Genomic DNA, 20,533 nt, shown 5'->3' with positions numbered 1-20,533 from the left:
ACCACAAATGATGCATTGTCCAAAAGAATCAAGGAAAATCTAAATATGATCACATTTCATCTACTTATTTCTCCGATTTATTTACATCTGCATCTTCTAAATTGGATGTTGTGATTGTAGTGGAAGCTTCGTCATCTCCCTGAAACACAGCACTTGCGTTAATAGGGAAGAAAGTATGGCAAATGGAATCACGTTATATGATCACGCATGATGGAGCTGTCAGTATCCATACCTCGTGCTGCTGAAGAATATCTATGGATGTTGCAAATGTAGTGCGCACTTCCGAAAGCTGTTGCGCCGATTCGTATACGCATGGTCCCGCTTCCACTTCCCCTGGAATTACTTGAATGTCAGGCTCTGCATCAAGTGCAGGGGTTGACGCTCCATCAACTGCCTGAAACATAGTACTTGCATTAGTGAGGATTACAATAGTGAAAACATAACACACACCTGGGGTCGACAGCACAGCTACATATCAACGGCTAACCACGAATGAAACATTGTGTAGAACAATCAAACGACAAGAATTCCAGCTCTGATGATGACGCTCGATGGAGCTGTCAGTATCCATACCTCCTGCTGGTGAAGAACATCTAGAAATGTTGTAGATGTGGCAGACGCTTCAGCATCTCCCTGAAAGACAGTACTTGCATTAGTATGGATAACACTAATTATAACTGAAAACAAACACCAGTGGACGATAACCAAGGTGTATATCAATTGGAAAGCACTAACCAAACATTCGGTAAAATAATTACACGATAAAATAAAACTATTACTTGACATGCATAAAACAAGTCTGTAGCGGATTAGCCTAGTAAGATTACCTGATACGCGCTAGAAGTGGTTGATAACTGCGACCACGTCAAGGATGTAGAATGTTCTTGCTTCAGATTCAAGGGATAGTCAAGAAGTTGTAAAGGTAAATTAATGATTGATAATGAAATGCCAATATTAAAAATAGCCATGTAAGGTGACAGAATACTTGAAAAATGCTCAATACAGCACAGTTCCCTGTTCCCATATATGTACATTGCGTTTGTGGGTTATGAAATCGAAAAAGAATATATTGATAAATGTCATTATTCAAAAAACTATACACTGATATCAATATCGAAATTATTACAAGGGATAGAACACCTACAATATCAATTAATCCGTTCGGCTACCTACACACTACCGCAAGGCCTAAAGCTAAATCCGGACACTTGACTCACCAGTGGCCGAATGTGGACGAATAGAGTGGGAATAGCGTTTTCGAGCAATTTCCGTGTCGTTCGCCGTTTATTCTTCTTTGTTACCCAAGATGTTGTGTACATGTCCAAGGAAAAGTGCCGGCTGCAGATGCGGTATCGATCACCCCTCTTGTCCTGTAAGACTTGTTGGACTCTGCTTTCCAGCTCATCCAGTGGATATCCGCAATGTCTGACCCATTCTCTTATTCGATCAACAGTTTTCGGGAATACATGCATTGTAGTGCCTTCAGATTTCGCATGGGTCTTCGAAGGGCAACCGCTAATCGAACAGGCAGGCATTGTTGATAAATCTGAAAAGTAAATATTGACATTATTATACAATCTTCAAGAATAAAGATTTGATACAAAAGTAAATGAATCATACAATGATCAATGCAAGGTTTGTTTTGGTCGCAGGAATTATACCAGTTCATTATGTGCGGCTTAGTATTTGCATAAGTTGCAGAAATGTATAAATGATGTGACTAAAATCTGAACATGTGACTCGTCCCTTGGAGGTTCTGTCTTGCACGAGAAGGAAACATGCTTACATTATAGACTGGACCCCCGAAGGATGCAATTCGATGACAATAGACACAGATGAAAATAAATAGATCTATTGATAGGATAGCAATGGAAACTCAAGTCAATAGCAATGAGACCAATGAACATAGCACTATTGTGTACTCTACTCGCAAATAGATAGACATTTAAAAATCTGCAAAATATGACTAGGATACATGGCCTTACCTTGACCAACAACCAGTTGGATTCAGCAAGCAGAGCAGTATGTTGCAGGAGAATAGGTGGGTGGCCACAGGTAGCACACTGATGGGTTTGCTCTAAGCGGTCACAGAAGTTCACGGATAGCACGACGACGAGCAGATTAGCGTAGATCTCAGTGGTTGCCAGGTAACACGTTCAGGAGTTGACTTGCAAAGCACAAAGATGTTCTCATGAGACATATCAAGTGGTTTATAAAGTATTAGAAACAGGGGTGTGTTTGTGAATGAATGACGTATATATGTCGTGGTCTTAGGGGGGCGGCCTGCTTGAAGGGGAGGCCTGGCTGGAGACAAGGGGTCTGAGGAGGCCATGTGAGCGATGGCCCCTGGGCGTGGGATACCTTTTGAAGTGTACATGCTGTTTGGCACCTTGGCCGTTTGCGCCCGTCACAGCCCCCCATGCCAACGCTCATCCCCGGGTGCGAACCGCCTTTTATAGAGGGGGGTGGGATGGATGGGCCTGGGGCGTGCAGATAAGGCACAGGAAGACTGCTGAATGGAGACACACTTATGTGGATTGCAGGGGGGCGGCCTGCTTCAAGGGGAGGCCTGGCTGGAGACACGGGGTCTGAGGAGGCCATGTGACCGATGGCCCCTTGGCGTGGGATACCTTTTGAAGTGTACATGCAGTTTGGCACCTTGGCCTTTCGCGCCCCTGACAGCCCCCCATGCCAGCGCTCATCCACTGGCGCGAACCGCCTTTGATAGTATATCGTTGCTTATCAATAACAAATGCCACATACCGGAGATTCTTGTGAGCACAGACCCAAACTTCAACCGGTGTATTATAGTGGTCAAGACCCTAAGGCCTGTATAATCCAATGGTAATTGTTAGTATAGATATATGTGTGACTTTTATAGAGACATAACCTACTGAAAGACTTTGAACAAGTGTTATTTAGTGCATGCATTATCGATAATATGTTATGTTAGCTTAAATAGATAGTGACCACCCTGCTTCACAGCGACCAGACCTTCACCTATTCGGAGCACAGATGTCTGACGTCCATCCTTGAATGGAGACACACTTGATTCATTTAAAAAAATCTAAACAACTGCTGTTAAAATATATGTGGTGTTTTATTTTGTATCTTATTTTCATGACACAAAAATACAAGACTTTAAAGATTATACAGGTCAGGTTGCAGCACAGCGAGAGAAAATCCCCTGTACTGACCGCTGTCACTCGGGAACGTTTCTCTAATGGCACGAACGGCACAGGCGGGTATCACTCTTCGAATGCGGTGTCCAAGCCTCCCGTGGAGCCACCATGTAAAGGAACGATAGGCCACCAGCCTGTACCACCTGTGAAAAGGAATGAAACAAACTGCTTTTAAATGACCAAGATAAGTTTAATAAACGTTTGTTGTCAATGACAATTCTTGTAACTAATGGCATTCTGCACGGACAAATGCTATCTAGACAATGCACACTATTGAACGACTTACATGCGTTACAATGATATGTAGATGTAATTTTGGATATAGTAGAAGAACATGAAATAGGAGTGGCATGACAAGCATAGTATACTTACTCATTACTCGGATTACGAGGACGAACAGTTGCGCGAAGTTCGTGCATAAGCACCATCATTATTCTCAACACGGCCCGTGTGAGGCAGGCTGCCCTGAAGTCTGGCAAGTCGTGGCTCGCCTTCCGAAATGTAGGCCAGGCATCCCGAGTTTTCTCGGCAGCAGCAGTTCTCGTCCTCGGTTGGCATTAGCTCGCACCGATTGCATGTGCACCAGGTGGAGACGCCGTCCATGCGACTAGGCCCAGGCTCTTCATCTGTTGATTCGTCCTGCCAACTGCCGTCCGAATCCCCATCGTTTTCGCGTGCTTCCCTTTCCAGTAGTTCCTCCTCGGTACACTCGGGCTCGTACATGTAGGGCATTATTGTAGCCATTGTGTGGTAAACAAAGTAAAATAATTTACTGAGATGGTACAGGTGTTCACACGGGCTACAAGCGGCGAAGGTAGCTGACCAGAGCACAGAAACGAGTCACAGAATACTCTAAATAACACAGAGAGAGGAATGGAATCGAAAATATGCTGCTGTGTGTTGTGAAGCGGTCTGTTTATACTTATTGAGGAAAGAGGCGTCCTGCCATTTCCATGGCGACACGTCATTAGCTGAAGCGCAGCGAATGTTGACACAAGACGTGCTTTGGCGTTGGGAAATGGGCAGTACGAGTCTGCTGATGACAGGCTCAGGGGCGGGGGATATGATTTAGTGCCGCAAAAGCAGGTCAGCCAGGGCGATTGGGGAAATGATAGGATTATCACAAAATGGCAGCTCCCTGGTGCCTGTTTTCGCGTGCGTTTAATGGACGAAAACTCAGGTAAGGTCCATAGGAAAGTTTTCTAAAATCGAGCCACTTAGGCTTAAAAAAACATGGCCGACCCGTAGGGACAATAAAATTTTTTACTAGACCATGCCTTTAAGTCTAAACAATGTTGGCGGTCAGAAAGGCAAGCGCTCGCAGACCTTGACGGATGCACCAGCATCATTCATGAATGGTGCCAATGCATCCGTCCTCCCCATTCCCATTGAGTCCAATGGGACTTGAATGGGAATGGGTAGTAATATTTTCAAGTGCCCTGCAATGGGCAATTACTGGCACTGATGTGGCCGTAATGACCTGGTAAGTCCCCATTGCTGGCGGGCACTGGAAATAAAATGACTCCGACGGCAGCCATGCCGTGTTTGCCGGCACGGCTACCGCCGGATTGATAATGAGGCCATTGTGCAGGAGAAGCAACTCGGACGTTTTCCTGTGACTGTAGCTTAAGTCATTTGCTGATATTGCTGGGATAGGGTTACTGTTGTTTTCCTTGTTGTGTTGGCCCAGAGTCCCCTGCAGGACCCTTTTGCTCCCCAAACCCACCCCGCACCCTCTCCCTGGTTTCCCCGTCCCTCCCGCCTCCCGGCCCGCCCTCCCCTCCTCCCTATTGGTCAATGCACATTGTGTTTTGGAGTCTAGCGACTCGTGTCTCCCCACCTGCTCCATTTGCCATCCAGAGCGCAGTGAGTATTGCTGGGATAGATTTACTGTTGTTTTCCTTGTTGTGTTGGTCCCGAGTACCCTGCAGGACCCTTTTGCTCCCCAAGCGTACCCCGTGCCCTCTTCCTGGTTTCCCTGTCTCTCGCACCTCCCGACACGCCCTCCTCTCCTCCCTATTGGTCAATGTACATCGTGTTTTGGAGTCTAGCGACTTGTGTCTCCCCACCGGCTCCATTTGCCATCCGGAGCGCGGTGAGTATTGCTGGGATAGGGTTACTGTTGTTTTCCTTGTTGTGTTGGCCCCGAGTCCCCTGCAGGACCCTTTTGCTCCCCAAACCCACCCCGCACCCTCTCCCTGGTTTCCCCGTCCATCCCGCCTCCCGACCCGCCCTCCCCTCCTCCCTATTGATTCTCCCTACTGGTCTTAACTGGCCCTCCCAGGGCAGCCCTATGCCCGGCAGCCCCATCGGCAAAGGACCCTGAGGCAAAGGACGGCTCCAACGAGGCAGCTCCGGATCGTATCTGCATGTATCCGCAGGAGAAGCAAGAAGCCAGAAGCCTGCAGTCAACCAGCACCAACCAAAATGCAAGTGTGACAAGGGTTGAGACTGAAGCAATTACTTCATGTCAGAAAGCCCTACCACTCTTACTCAAAGAAATCTAAAATGTTTTGCTGTGTTACATCGTACAGTCACATTTAAAGTCAAACTACTCATACCCTAATAGCGCCTCTGTGTTAAAGTTGAACTTAGAAAGTGTGCCTAATAGCTTCACTGTGTTAGAGTTAAACTTAGACGGTATCCCCAACACCATTGTGTGTACCCTGATAGCGTAACTGTGCTAGGGTTTGAACTTGGGGAGTGTGCCTAATAGCGTCACTGTGTTAAAGTTGAACTTAGAAAGTGTGCCTAATAGCGTCACTGTGTTAAAGTTGGATTTAAGAAAGTGTGCCTAATAGCATCACTGTGTTAGAGTTAAACTTAGATGGTATCCCCAACACCATTGTGTGTACCCTTATACCGTCACTGTGCTAGGGTTTGAACTTGGGGAGTGTGCCTAATAGCATCACTGTGTTAAGGCTGGACTTAGAAAGTGTGCCTAATAGCGTCACTGTGTTAAGGTTTGAACTTAGAAAGTGTGCCTAATAGCGTCACTGTGTTAAAGTTGGATTTAAGAAAGTGTGACTGATAGCGTCTCTGTGTTAAAATTGAACTTAGAAGTATGAACATTAGCGTCACTGTCTTAAGGTTTGAACTTAGAAAGTGTGCCTAATACCGTCACTGTGTTGGAGATAAACTTACACGGTATCCCCAACACCACTGTGTGTGCCCGGATAGCGTCACTGTGCTAGGGTTTGAACTTGGGGAGTGTGCCTAATAGCACCTAATAGCGTCACTGTGTTAGAGTTGAACTTGGAAGTGATCCCTGTCGCCTTATATTCGTAAAATGCTATGTAAGGCCTCTCCTGCTCTCGTGCTTGGTCGCAGGCACTTTACTAATAACCACCATATCACACTACTACGCTTACTCTATCCTATACACCATCACTCAACTAGTACACAGCTATACTATGACACATTCGGTATAACTCTTCTTATACTAACATGACCCCACAAACAACTCATCACCCTAATAAAACACAGCTAGCTGAGCACATTCCGGTTAGCTAAAGCGTCTCCTCAGGCCTAACGCAGCCAGAACTCTGTCTGGGTGTCCACCCTCCAGACTGAACACATCCAACTGATTTCCTCAGCGCCACACCTACCGCTAAGAAGCAGCTATCATGCAACAACCACACCAGCTGCACACATATCCAGTGCGCCCACGCACCATACAACACTCTCTCTCTCTACTGACTTGAACTACGGTTCCTGAGGGCGTTCAACCTACCAGCACTTTGAGGTCATACCAATGATACATAAGGCGCTATATAAGTGCCAAGTAACATAACATAACAAAGCTGGTTGAGCATATGCAATATTGAATTGCAGTGGGACCGCACAGACATTTTCATCTGCTGATGTGGGAGTTTGTGTTGCCTAAAACGAGTGCAGATCTTGTGTGCACCAGCAAGTATTCATGGACAGGGTAGCAATCACTGACAAAACGTATCACCACAAGGTGGAGAACATGTGCAAATCATGAGATAACAATTTATTTGCGATAGTTTATTAGCCGATAAGGGTTCTGGATGACTACAGTTCTGTTCGTAAATGAGGATTGTGTATGTTGGTGAAGAATCTAGCTTTGATTTGCATGATGTGCTGATTAGTAGTAAGGGGCTCCATGTCCCAAGACGACTACAGATTCTCAAGAACAATCGCAAATTGAAAAAGCACAGAAGATGCACCTCTTTTTATTTCAGCTTATTTGAGAAATGTGCTGGTCACTGTCTTCTCACAACAGCACACGCGGACTGACTCCGATCCGATACCCGCACCAAAGCTCAGCACCCGGTGTATACTGAGTTGAAGCTGCCAACAGAACACCACTCCTCTCACTATCCTATTCCCTTCTTCACCTTACTAACCCATCCCACATTTATCATTTACAGATCCGCCTGAGCGCCTGGGGACCAATTCCGTTGGTGACGGTGCATGGTACAAATACCTTTAACATTTAACATTTTAACATTCTCAGAGGTGACCTGTGCATTTCATTGGGGCTGGACAGGAGGCAAAATATGTGCTGCCCAGTCCCTTTGCATACATTAGTTCCAGCGGTGTCCAGTCAATTGGTCGAAAAAAAACTGGTCGACTGCAATTTGGTCGACGCAATTTGGTCGAAAACCAAATGGTCACATTTTTTTTTTTATTTATATATTTATTTTTCGGGTTTTCGTTTTGTAAAAAAAGGGGTTTTTAGAGAAAAAAAGGGAGTTGGGGGGGGACCCCCCCAAAAAAATAAAAAAAGGGTTAAAATAAAAAAATAAAAAAATTCGACCATTTGGTTTTCGACCAAATTGGTTCGACCATTTGTCTGGTCGACCAATTTTTTCCAACCAAATGTCTGGTAACCGTTCCAGCAGTATGGTCTCAACCCTAATATATGACAGGCTCCCAGCAGCACATGGTTGCTGACAGCTCATTTCACATTGACAGGTCTTTAAAGAGCTTACCACAGAGAAATGTAAACAAAGACGCATTTCTATCCCTGTTTTAGGGATAGAAAGGCAGGTTTGACAGCATTGGTTCAAGCCACTGTTGCCACTGTTAAAAAATAACACAAGGTCAGAAACTATCCTGTCATGACGTACACTCCCCGCTGCATCTATAATGATGAAAGGCAGGGGAACGTGATCATTTTCTACACCTTTTAAAGTTCATCCTGTTTGTGGATTCACAATAAATAGATTTAGGACCAGTTTCAAGCATAATGTTTATGATTTTATATTAATGACGTATGAATGGCTCGTTTTCAGTAACCAGGTAATGCAGATAGGGACCGCTCTCCCTCTATCTTTCACCCAGATAGGCAGCCCATCACTATTTGTGAGTGCTAGCACACTTGCATAAAGGGATACTTAGGATATTTGCAGGTTCCTCTCTTTACAGTGTTTTCACGCTCCACTCACATGCATTCAATTACAAAGGTATGGCGTTACTCATTCACTCATATACTGATTAACTTGATATCTCATACACACAAAATAAAATGGACACAGTTTTGAACCCAGTGTCAAAAGCCAGAGTCAAATACCCTCTTACATGTTTACAGATATGTATAAAAACACAGACGGGCCTCATTACGATTGTGCTGGTCCGGTAACAATGGTGCCGGTAAGCGCACTGACACCATTATTACTGGACCGGCACACTACCAGTGTGCGGCCCGGTGCTGTCCCGCCCACCAGGGTCAGACCTGGTCAGACCTGGCGGGCGGAACGGCACCCGCCCGCAGACTTTCACGGAGGCACCTGCACTGTTATTCCGTCATTGAGTCCTAATGGGAACGGGGATTACCAATTTACCCGCGCCTGACTTCGTGGAACACTGGGGTCGTAATCCCCCAGTGATTCCGGCAAGCCAGGTGCCAGTAAATATTGCAAGTACGGCAGCAACCCGCCGGCAGCACAGCAATGGGGCCCATAGTCCAGATGGAGAGAATTGTATTAGAGTCAAAGGACCTCTAAAGACAGTTTTACACTCTCTTCTTATGAAAGGACAATAACATGGAATGTTGTTTCACATATCCAGTCAAACCTGCACTATGTGTATTTGAACAAGTACAATTACATTGTGGGGGTCATTATGAGTTGAAAGGTAATGGTAAAATCAGCTGTATTTTTCAAATACTGCCAGTTGTGTCATTCACCCAAACCGGGGTTTGATCAAATACCACTTGCGGTATTCCAGGTGGGATTTCTGCTGAAAGCCCATGTCAGAGATAGAGGTAACAATTCTCAAGTGCCCCCAAACATTTTTTTCTTTCCAAGTTAAGGTTCAGGCCCATCCCTTCAGTGCATTTTAGACAGTGTTTACAATGGGCCATTTGAAGGTAAGCATCGCTAATGTCCCCTCTCACCACCTTACTCTTGTAAAATGTTCAGAATGTACCTTTTTGTGCATTAACAGAATTCTACAGTAATGGCATAAACCACTTCTGTACAATAGCAATTTTCACCATCAGACTGAGGCCCGGCGCCCTAGTCAATAAAAAGGGATTTGCGTAAATATTTACATTAGTTGTAACCAAATACCATCTACTTTCTACTTCATATGCCTGACACCCATGACCAAACACTTCTTTCTTTCACGCTGTCACATTTTCAAGAAATGTTTAAAATTTGTTTTATACGGAAGGTGAATTATTTAACAAACTACTAAATGTCCAAGGAAATGTCATGCAAGAAAATGCAAACAAGGATTTTCATAAGCACACTGCAGGTGTCTTCAAAATAACACATTGGACTTGATTATGAGTTTTGCAGTATTTCCAAAGGAAATGGGTTGTAATGCCCCAGTGATTCCGGCAATCACAGAGGCGGAATGGTAATACGAGTCCGGCGGTAACCTGCCAGAATTTCCGGGACGGTTACCGCCGGACTCGTAATGAGGCCCTTGATGTTCTATTACCACCACCAACCTCATAATTACACCCAAAGGGCCTGATTCATGGAAAAGTGTGCACTGATCCCGCAAAGTCCTTGCGCCTAGAACGGCTTTGCGTGACCCTGCGGGCAGGAACATTTGTGCGCAATGTGTGTATTCATGGAATGTTTCCCGCTAAGTCACTCTATGGGCAAGTCGCAGCCAAAATGCCCCCGACACGCCCTTATGCAAAACAAATCCAGCCACATACACCTACCTTTGTGGGCCCCTCAGCTGCAAACTCATGCACCCTTTGTAATACTGTGGGGGGTCTCCCACAACCAAGACAGTACCCAAGCGACACTGTGTGGGGTCCCCCATAACTGTTACCAGCACCCCAACAACATGCGTACCATTTTCCGTAACTCAGGTAAAACTCTGGTCAATCTGCGTGCGAACCCCAGTAAACCGCGGCTGCACCACTAATTTCACCATCAGACTTCACCTTTACGCAGTGATTCCTATGTGATTGCGACCTTGTGCCACGACATTATGTTGTGCAGTCAGATCCATGAATATGCTTGCTTTTGCTTGCTTCTGGCCCTGAGATTTTCTTGCGAAGGCCGTACCTCGGCACGCCTTGTTCTGCCTCATTCTGTGCACATTATGAGTAAAATGCATGTTGCGCCCCCTATTCAACTCTCTGTGCTGGCCCAGCCAACACTCTGCGTGGAGTCTTGCGCAAGGCCCTCAACTGCTTGCAGAAGCATGACGAACATGTGCGAAGTCCCCGCAAAGACTGAAAAAGTCCTGCAAAGTCGATTCCATGAATCGACAAAGTGTTCTTGCGTGCAGAATAAATAGCCTGCAAAGTGCCAATTTACTGCACAAAAAATTCCATGAATCAGGGCCATAGTGTTTAATAAATAGCCCTGCTATGTTTTTGAATCCGGCATTCTCTGTTCCATAATAAGAAGGGAATAGCTGGTAATGCCTGTTCCGAGTGCACGCGGTTTGGCATCAAACACGGAACATTCTATGACAAGACTGGAGGCAAGCATTATGCTTCATCTTCCTTTATTTCTACTCTTCAGCAGTTCAACAAACATATATAAAACCATGAAAAGTACACCACAAACTTTTCCATTTTTTTTTTTTTTTACTACAACACCCATGAGTCTCTGTAGTCCATGCTCTTTCCACCAGTCATGAGCCCCTTCCTGTGCTTAGACTCCTCCTCTTCTTTAACTGCTCTTCAAGCAGATAAGTACCTTTTCTCCACTCTCTGTATGACTGGGATAAGTTGCCTGTGTTGGAGTGAGAGATTATTATCAAATAAGTTAAGACACGGCTGGTGTGTGTAGGAGGAGATTGTTGTTTGAAAAAGAAAAAAAAAAAAAAGGGGAGGAATTTACTCGAATATTTACAGCACGCATAGGCGAGTTTATTTCGACGTGCGCTCGCGTACACGCGGGCAGCCGGAACAGGGATTCATTTTAGGCGAGTTGCGAGTGGCAGAAGCCGGTTCGCGAGGCTGGCAGCCCCGTGTCGCATACCCGGCACCGCAGGGGTTCAGTCAGGCCTCGCGAACTACGCGGCTGAGGCCGCTGGACACTCGCGAGCCGGCCCCCACCCTCGGGTAGGAGGAGCCGGCGCTCGCGAGGCTTACAGGACTACCAGACGGCTCTCGCAGCGGTAGCCCCCACCCGCGGGTGGGCAGAGCTACCGCGAAAGGAGCGCGGGGAGCGACGCTCCCAGATTGGCCCCCACCCACGGGTGGGAGGAGCCTCCCGAGGACGTGTCGCGCAGTATAATCTGCGACGGCTTCGGACCACACGCCGACACAGCGTTTAAGACGCTGCATGTTTTAATACGATTTCCCTGAACAAGGGAAGCGCCCAGGCCTTAGCGATCAGATCGCTCGGGAGCACCGTGTCTAGGAAGTACAACACACGGCAGCTCACGGGATTTGTATAGATAAGATTAACGATACTGCTTCTAGCAGAAGACCGGCACAAATGAGGAGAGAATAACTCTCAGGAGCCACAAAGCTGTGGACAAACAGGGTGCAGCCACTGAAAAAAAAAAAAAAAAAAAAAAAGAGATAAGAGAGTACAAGTAGGTGATTCTACTGTCTCTATACCATCAGGAGGGAGCAGTGGGCGTGCTAAAACACCTGATCTAGGTAATTTGGCACACAGCACTGTTTCAGAATGTCAGAATTTGAGTGGAGTGAGGAGGAGCAGTCGCATGACCTCGCTGCCAGCTTCAAGAAAGTGCTGGGGAGCTCCCTTATTGATGCAGTGGCAGAGGGCGTTAGGCCCCTTCAAGAAAGGCTAGAGACGCTGGAAGCTATGCTTTCGCAGCCTGTTGACAGCACCACAGACCGGAAGCGCACGCCCACAGATCCCTTGATAGAGGGACACAAGGGGAGTAAGTTAGCCCTCAAGAGGAAAGCCTCTGTCGACCCCCGGGGCTCTTGGGACGGGGCAGAAGATGAGGCCCCAGAGGTGCCTGATGCGTTCGCGAAGCTGAAAGAAGCATATCTGCGAAGACAGGCGGTGCCAGACCTCATGACCCCCTCTCCAGGGGAGGACAATGCAGGAGATGACCCAGGCTCGGAAGAGGAGCAGGGAGATGATCAGACCTCACAAGGAGACGAGGAGACCGAGGAGGACTGGGTCAAGCCCAGTGGGAGCAAGAGAGCTCGGAAAGAGAAACACATGACGGATGCCCAAGAGGATATGTTTGACCCGGACAGCATTAGGAATCCAAGGTCCACCGAGTGGCAGCCATCCCCCCGAGTAGCTCAGTATATGGCGGCTAGACTGCGCAAGCCATTGGACAAGGAAGTGAGACAACGGCTGCGTGCAGAGTGTCCGCGACCAGATCTCCCGGGCAAAGTAGCAGAGGCCCCCGAACTCGACCCGAAAATGCTGACCTTCGTGTCAAAAACGAATAAGGATCCCCGCAAGGGTATCGATAGGTCCTGGAAAAGCTGCCAGGAGAAAGTTTTAGACCTGTCAGGGCCACTAGCAAAAATCATGGACCTCGCAGAGAGGTCCAAGGACACAGGTGAAGCAGTGGACCCGGAGGCTCTCGCTGGATGGGCGCAGAGAGCGGTCTGTCTGCTCGGGAATGCGAATTGCGCCATCGCCTCAGAGAGGAGAAAGGGTCTATTACTCAAAATAGATTCGAAACTCAGCGATCTATCATCGTATGAAGCGGGAGAAGGGGCCCAAGGTCTTCTATTCGGTGAGACCTTTGGGAAGGAGATGGGCCGGTTCGTCGGAACATACGCCTCCCTGGAGAAAGCCCAGGCATCGATCCGCAAAATTTTCCCGAGTAGAGTTTTTGGAGGGACCGGCCGCGGTCAGGGTCGTGCAGCCGGTCGCAACCAAGGAGGGAGAAGACCCCATAATCCCAGAGCACAATACTGGGAGAACAAGGGCCAGGATACATTCTTCCCGTCCAGAGGAAGATTTCCGAGAGGTCGCAGATCCAGAGGATCAGGTCGAGGCCAAGGATTTACGCCAGGTGAGAGCGATTCAGTATCCTCCAGTAGGTGGGAGGACGCGCATGTTTTTAGAAAGTTGGCGCATGATTTCAAGCGATTCCTGGATATTGCAGACCGTCAGAGGACTGCAGCTAGATTTTATAGAAACCCCATTTCAGCGGTACAGACCACAGGGCCAGAAACTGGCGCAAGCAGAACAAGCACGGCTAGACGGCGAGATCGCGCAGCTAGCGCTCAAGCAGGCGATAGAGAGATGCGCGACGGAGCCCAAATTCGGGAGCAATATGTTCCTGGTGCACAGGAAAGAAAAGGTGCGTCCAGTTATAAATCTCAAGGAGCTGAACGGATGGATCATATACCGCCACTTCAAGATGGAGGGCATACATCAGCTCAGAGACTCCCTAAGGGAAGGAGACTGGCTGACGCGTTTAGATCTGAAGGATGCGTATCTCACGGTTCCTGTACTCGAGGAGTACAGACCTTACCTAGCTTTCCGCTGGCACAAACAGTTCTGGCAATTCAAGACGATGCCATTCGGTCTTGCTTCGGCACCCTGGGCATTTACAAAGCTAATGAAACCCGTAGCAGCGGCGATCAGAGAGAAGGGCGTCAGACTGATCATCTATCTAGACGACCTTCTGCTGCTAGCAGAAAATCGGGAGGTGCTAATATACCAAACGAGATGGGTACAAGACCTTCTGATATCGCTAGGATTTCTAGTGAACATAGAGAAATCAGATACCATACCAGCGCAGAGGTTAGACTTTCTAGGGTTTGTGCTAGACACAAAGAAAGCGACCCTGGAGCTACCAGCGCGAAAGATGAAAGATATAAAGAGGGAGATCAGAGTATGCCTAGAGAGAAGACTAATATCCCTCAGGACATTGGCGAGGATAGTTGGGCTATTAGCAGCATCCATTCAGGCCATATTCCCTGGGCCTCTACACTACCGAGCACTACAGAGGCTGAAGATAAAACATCTTCAACAGGGTCTGAAGTATCACCAACAGCTACCCCTAGATCAAGACTCCATTACAGAGCTAGAGTGGTGGCTAAAGAATATGGACGCCTGGAATGGGCGTGCCATATTCGGAGACAAGCCGGATCTGATTATAGAATCAGACGCCAGCCGGCAGGGCTGGGGAGCCAGATGCGGGAACCTACAGACCGGAGGCAAGTGGAGCGAAGAGGAGCTCCAGCTGCACATAAACTGTCTGGAGCTCCTGGCGGGATCGTTCGCGATCAAGGCCTTCACAAGAGGGAGAGTGAAGTCTTGTGTGCTGCTGAAGATGGACAACGTCTCAGCAGTAAGGTACATAAATCACTTAGGCGGCACGAGGTCCAAGATGCTGGCGGAGTTAGCGAAGGACTTCTGGCACTTTTGCCTTCAGTCAGAAACGTCAGTGACGGCAGAGTATCTGCCGGGCTCACTGAATGTAGTAGCGGATTGGAACTCTCGTTACCTGACGGACTCCAGCGATTGGAGACTGGACCCAGCAGTGTTTCTGAGGCTGGCCAGGAGGTGGGGCCCATTGCATACGGACCTTTTCGCCTCCCGGCTCAACGCTCAGACGAGTTTCTATTACAGCTGGAGGCTGGATCCGGGAGCTCTAGGGACGGATGCCTTTCTGCAAGAGTGGACAGGAGGTCCGCATTACGCTTTTCCCCCCTTCGCGATGCTGAGCAGAGTTCTAGCGAAGTGTCGGAGGGAGAGGGCAGAACTAGTATTAGTAGCACCCTTGTGGAAGTCTCAAGTGTGGTTACCAACGTTAATGGAGCTAGCCGCAGACGTTCCAAGAGTCCTTCCCGAAGGAGAGCGACTGCTCACGGACCCTGCTGGGTCGTGTCATCCTCTGAGAGTGAGGGGGACACTCCCGTTAGTCGCGTGCAGGATATCAGGAGACGCTGGGCTCTGCCAGGAATTTCGGAGCAGGCTGCGCAGCTTATCGCTGAATCCTGGGCTCCTTCCACTAGGAGGAGCTACGACGCAGCTTGGGCAAAATGGACAAGCTGGTGCAAGAACAGAAGTGTTCATCCCGTTTCAGCACCTGTAGTGGAAATACTAAATTTTCTAGTGAATCTATTGCAGAACGGAAAAGCTTTCCGTACGATAGGAGTGTACAGGTCAGCTATATCAGCGGGACATAAGTCAATTGAGGGGGTACCGGCAGGGGAACATCCCGCGGTAGTGAGGCTCATCAGAGGAGCGAGATTCAGAGTGCCGCCAGGGCCCAAGTATAGTACAACATGGGACGTGGCAACAGTGTTACGATTACTATCAGACTGGCCAGCAGATAGATACCTTTCTCTCAAACAGCTATCAGGTAAATTGGCTATGCTATTGTGTCTGATCTCATGTAAACGAGTGTCAGACGTTAAGGCGCTAGAGATTAATAGACGAGTCTTCGGACCAGAAGGTGTTACTTTCTCCATAGTCAGGAGGACTAAGACAGGCACCATCACAGTCCATTACCCTTATTTTCCGGACAATTCGAAATGGTGCGTAGCTCGATGTATTAAAGAATACGAGATCAGAACAGCAGAGAATAGAGCAGCTAGCACTACTCAATTGTTAATACCGCGTAGGAAACCTTACCACGCGGTAGCATCGGCTACCATAGCCAGATGGGTCAAAGAGGTCATGTGCGCAGCAGGGGTGAATGTGGACACGTATGGAGCTCATTCAGTGAGAGGGGCAATGGCTTCGGCAGCCGCGAGAGCAGGAGTGCCTTTGAGTGAAATAATGCTGGCAGCAGATTGGGCGAGCGATCGTACATTTAAAGAGTTTTACTTTAAGCCAGCAGGGAGTTTGGCTGGTACGGTCTTGGGGAAGCTTTGAACAAGCATAATGCTCGCCTCCAGTCTTGTCATAGAATGTAGATTACCCCTGCTATCTGCGCAGGGAGTTTTAATTCTATTAAAGACTAAGGAGGCGAGCATTAAATTCCCGCCCGATTGATGTACTGTATGAAAATGTTGAGGCATTTATATGTGAGAGTACAGTACATACGCACCACCCTAAGATTTCTTATTATGTCTTCATAGGGGAAGAGCAGAAGAATAACTGAAGACAGGGTCGTAGAGAAGAATATCAGGAGGTCGGAAGTGCACCGGCAGTTGAGTTAAAGTTCAGAAGGATCTTCGCACCGTTGACGAGGATCAGTTAATGGACAGGAGTGAATATCAGAGCGAGTAAAAGCAGAGGAGGAGTCTAAGCACAGGAAGGGGCTCATGACTGGTGGAAAGAGCATGGACTACAGAGACTCATGGGTGTTGTAGTAAAAAAAAAAAAAAAAAAATGGAAAAGTTTGTGGTGTACTTTTCATGGTTTTATATATGTTTGTTGAACTGCTGAAGAGTAGAAATAAAGGAAGATGAAGCATAATGCTCGCCTCCTTAGTCTTTAATAGAATTAATACTCCCTGCGCAGATAGCAGGGGTAATCTACATTGTTTTCACAATGTGATGCGTAAATGAGCAATACAAGATAGAAATTAAACTTTTTGTAGGTCTGCATGCTCAGTGCAATCTGCATAGAAATTGTATTTGAAATATAACAGAGTTTTTCTGGTTATGTGAACACTTTTCATGTATCATTTGCAGCGGATGTGGGACTTCACCAGGGTCACATGTAGTTAAAAAGGTCTAAAAACTCTTTGTGAATGCTGCCTGTGTGCTGCCTGCTTTGCAAAGGAAGGCACGTAAACCAGAATAGGTTAGAACTCACATGTGTATATTCAGCTCTCTATTTGTTTGTTAAAATGTTTCAAAGTCAATAAGCATGGATGTAGTGCTATTCATTTCCAGGTATATTTATATGGTATTCGACTAGATTGCATTGGGCTTGGAAGTATAAACACCATATTGACCTTGGTAACAACATTTTATTTACTGGTTAAAACCTCTCCTGGCTGCTTAGGTCCTTTGTTCTCTCCATCGACTCCATTAGCCGTTTATGAGCTGTTTTGTGTTCGTACTTATTAACTGGTCCCTTTCCCTGTTGTAGTGTTAAATGAAATGTCCGCTCCTTTAGGTTCACTAGTATTTCATAGTTCTAATGTGCCCTCAAGAGATTCCATTCAAAAGGATCATTGTTCCTGATCATATATCATTCTTTCCTCGATCATTTTGTTATCTCTGACTCTACATTTCTCCTCTCTTCTTTCTTTTACAATGAGGACTTGTCATTCTTTGACACTCTCTTCATCGGACGACTCCCTTTCAATGTTTTGTTCTTTATGCAGGCTCTTTCTTAATCAAAAATCTGTCATTTTGTTCTCCTTCATGCACTTTTCCCTCACTCGTTTTTTGTTTCATTCTTTAGATCCTCGCTCAAGTCCTGAAACACAGAATGGCAGGCCAGACTAAGATGGGCAGATTGTGGAAGGTGTGAGAGAACGAGCAACCAACCGCTGATGGGGCGTTGCGAGCAGTTGACCAGTCCTGGCCCTCTAGGATTGACCAGGCAACCCCTTGAGGAGGTCCACAGACGGGTTCAGACTGCAATGATGATGAACGCACATCCACACAGTGTCCTTTCACCAAGTGTTTCAGAATTGACCTGTAAGGACCTGATCTACTCACTGTCGATCTACTGAAGCCCTAATTATTCCCTTGTTGGACAAGTGCACATAAGCAATATGCTACATGTAGCAGGAAATAAAGACATATAGGGCCTCATTACACGGTAGGCGGTGGTTGCTGCCGGTATTTTACCGTGTCCGCCTTGGTGGACGGCGGACTTACCCCCCTACTCCAAGGTGAGCGGGGACGGTAATTCCCCATTCACCAAGGCACTTCCCCATTCCTATTTTTGCCCCCATAGGGCATAATGGGAATGGGGAAGGAACTAATTATGGTACTGCAAATTGCGGTACCGTAATTAGCACCGAGGTCCCGCAAAGGGAACTTGTAGTAAGGCGGTAAGGGTTTACCGGTACCGGTGCCCTTACCGGTACCGGTAAACCCTTACCGCCTAACGTGTAATGAGGCCCATAATCTGTAAACAAGAATGCAAGTTAACACACACCAGCTCGCATGTTTAGCCATGGTTGTGGTCATTATGATTAGCTTTTAGGATTTACATTTTAGCTATTAAAATCTGGTAAAACACCATCCTGATTAGATGTTGGCTTTTCAGTGGAAACCAGAAAAACTATGTTTAGGCCTACTGATAGTATTGTTTGCGTGCCTTACATATTCTGCAATTGTTAACCAGATGCAGCCTGCAGATGCAGCAGTGATTAAAGGAGCCTGCCGTTGGAACGCCCTGATTAATGTTGTGTGCCAAACACTGCTATTTTCAGGTTTTAAGGTATCATGGGTTATTTTACCTGTAAGAAAAGCTGCCACTGATGTTTTTTCATTCACATTTCATTGTTTCAGGCCTCTCAGCTTCATTGTACAAAATATTCACATGCACCTTTTCTACCCAATACGCAAGCGTCACGCCAACTCCTCCTGAGCCAGCCATTCCTCTACAGCACAGCTCATGCTCTGCACAGCTTTTCAAAACAAACTTCATTTGCAGTAAAGCTGATTCGTGGGATTTCTAAGGTTAATTAAGAGCATGCAAGCCAGTTGCGAGCTAAACAGGATTGACACTCTTGCTCCAAATGAGGAGGTATACTTGTAATAAAGTCTTTATTTTTCTTGTGCAGGAAGTATTTCTCTTTCAAACAATTTTCTATATCCTGTAACCTCGCTGCTTCATGCAGCAATACATAAAACATCGTTTTTTTTTACCGAAAAAACACAGTTGTCTGCGATTTTATTGAGAAGAAAAAGTGGATAAGGCTAACAAACGCAGATTCCAAATTAGTTTGAAAGCAGTGGTAAAAAACTATCAGAATAAAAAAAGAATAAACCCTAAAAACAGAAAATCCTAATTATGATATAGAACTGAAAAATGGCTATTTAAAACTGTACATGGTATGGCTGACTAATAGCAATAATTCAATGGAAATGTAATGCTTGATATGCATGTTTATTTCTTCGTGCAGGAGATTTGATTTAAGTCTGTAAGGGAAGCCTGCCCAGTACACTGTATTTAAGGAAAAAGACACTGGGCCTCATTACGAGTCCGGCGGTAACCGTGCCGGAAATTCCAGCAGGTTACCACCGGACTCGTATTACCATTTCGCCTCTGTGATTGCTGGAATCACCGGGGCATTACAACCCCGGTGACCCAGTAATTCCAGAGGTGGAAATCGATAATTCCCCATCATAGGGACCATGGAAACACCAGCTCCGTCTATGACAGAGCCGGTGTTTCCATGTCCACCTGCAGGCGGGTGGTGTTAAACCCGCCCGGTCAGACCTGGCAGGAGTGACACCTCTCCGCCTGCAGGACTCTTAATCAGCCGGTCCGGAAAGAACGGTGGAGGCGGATTTACCATCACCGTTCTTTCAGGACCGGCAGGGTCGTAATGAGGCCCACTGCCTGCTTCCGGATAGATTGACTGCTTCTGCTGTGGTTGGAAGGTGGACCGCAATGGAATACGCCAATCCAGCGTTTCTCAAGTTAGAAAAAAAGATCTCTGCTCTACCAGAGGATTCTGCCGGGTTGGAGTTCAGTCTCTTTCATCCTTGAGGCATTCTCTTAAGGTGTCTGCATCATGTAGACCTACTACCAGTCGGATGGAGGGTGAGAGCAGGCTTGGTCTGAGGGGGCTACCTTGAGAGAGGTGAGACAGGGTCTTCCTGCCGATGACACGCTCGACCTCTAGAGAAGCCATCATTAAATTAGAACTGCTCAAACTGTTTTCAGCACGTCAACGTGACTTACAAAGACTGATTGGCTGGTTTCCTATTACTGCATGGAGTGCAATGTGCGTGTACAGAAAACATGCAGGATATCACGATCTATAGCGTAAAGTGAATTAATCTGATCAACTGGCAGCAAACCTGTAAGCTATGATTGATCTAACCATTTCTTCACCATGCGCAAAACATGCTTAGG

General features: G+C 46.8%; 1 protein-coding gene across 1 annotated transcript in view; it reads left to right on the top strand.

The window, feature by feature from the left end:
- The window catches only part of LOC138580570 (uncharacterized), a 257,926-nt gene extending 238,522 nt beyond the window's left edge, over positions 1 to 19,404 (top strand). Inside the window, exon 5 of the mRNA XM_069651217.1 lies at positions 17,897 to 19,404. Within this exon, the coding sequence (XP_069507318.1) occupies positions 17,897 to 17,965 (69 nt within the window). The 3' untranslated portion in view covers positions 17,966 to 19,404. The remainder of the gene's footprint in view (positions 1 to 17,896) is intronic.
- Positions 19,405 to 20,533: the final 1,129 nt, after the last annotated feature.

The sequence above is a fragment of the Ambystoma mexicanum genome, chromosome 3p, assembly GCF_040938575.1.
Source record: "Ambystoma mexicanum isolate Mex_15411 chromosome 3p, UKY_AmexF1_1, whole genome shotgun sequence".
Lineage (NCBI taxonomy): Eukaryota > Metazoa > Chordata > Amphibia > Caudata > Ambystomatidae > Ambystoma > Ambystoma mexicanum.
Note: the sequence above shows the minus strand (reverse complement) of the source record. Positions and strands in the feature narration are given on the sequence as shown.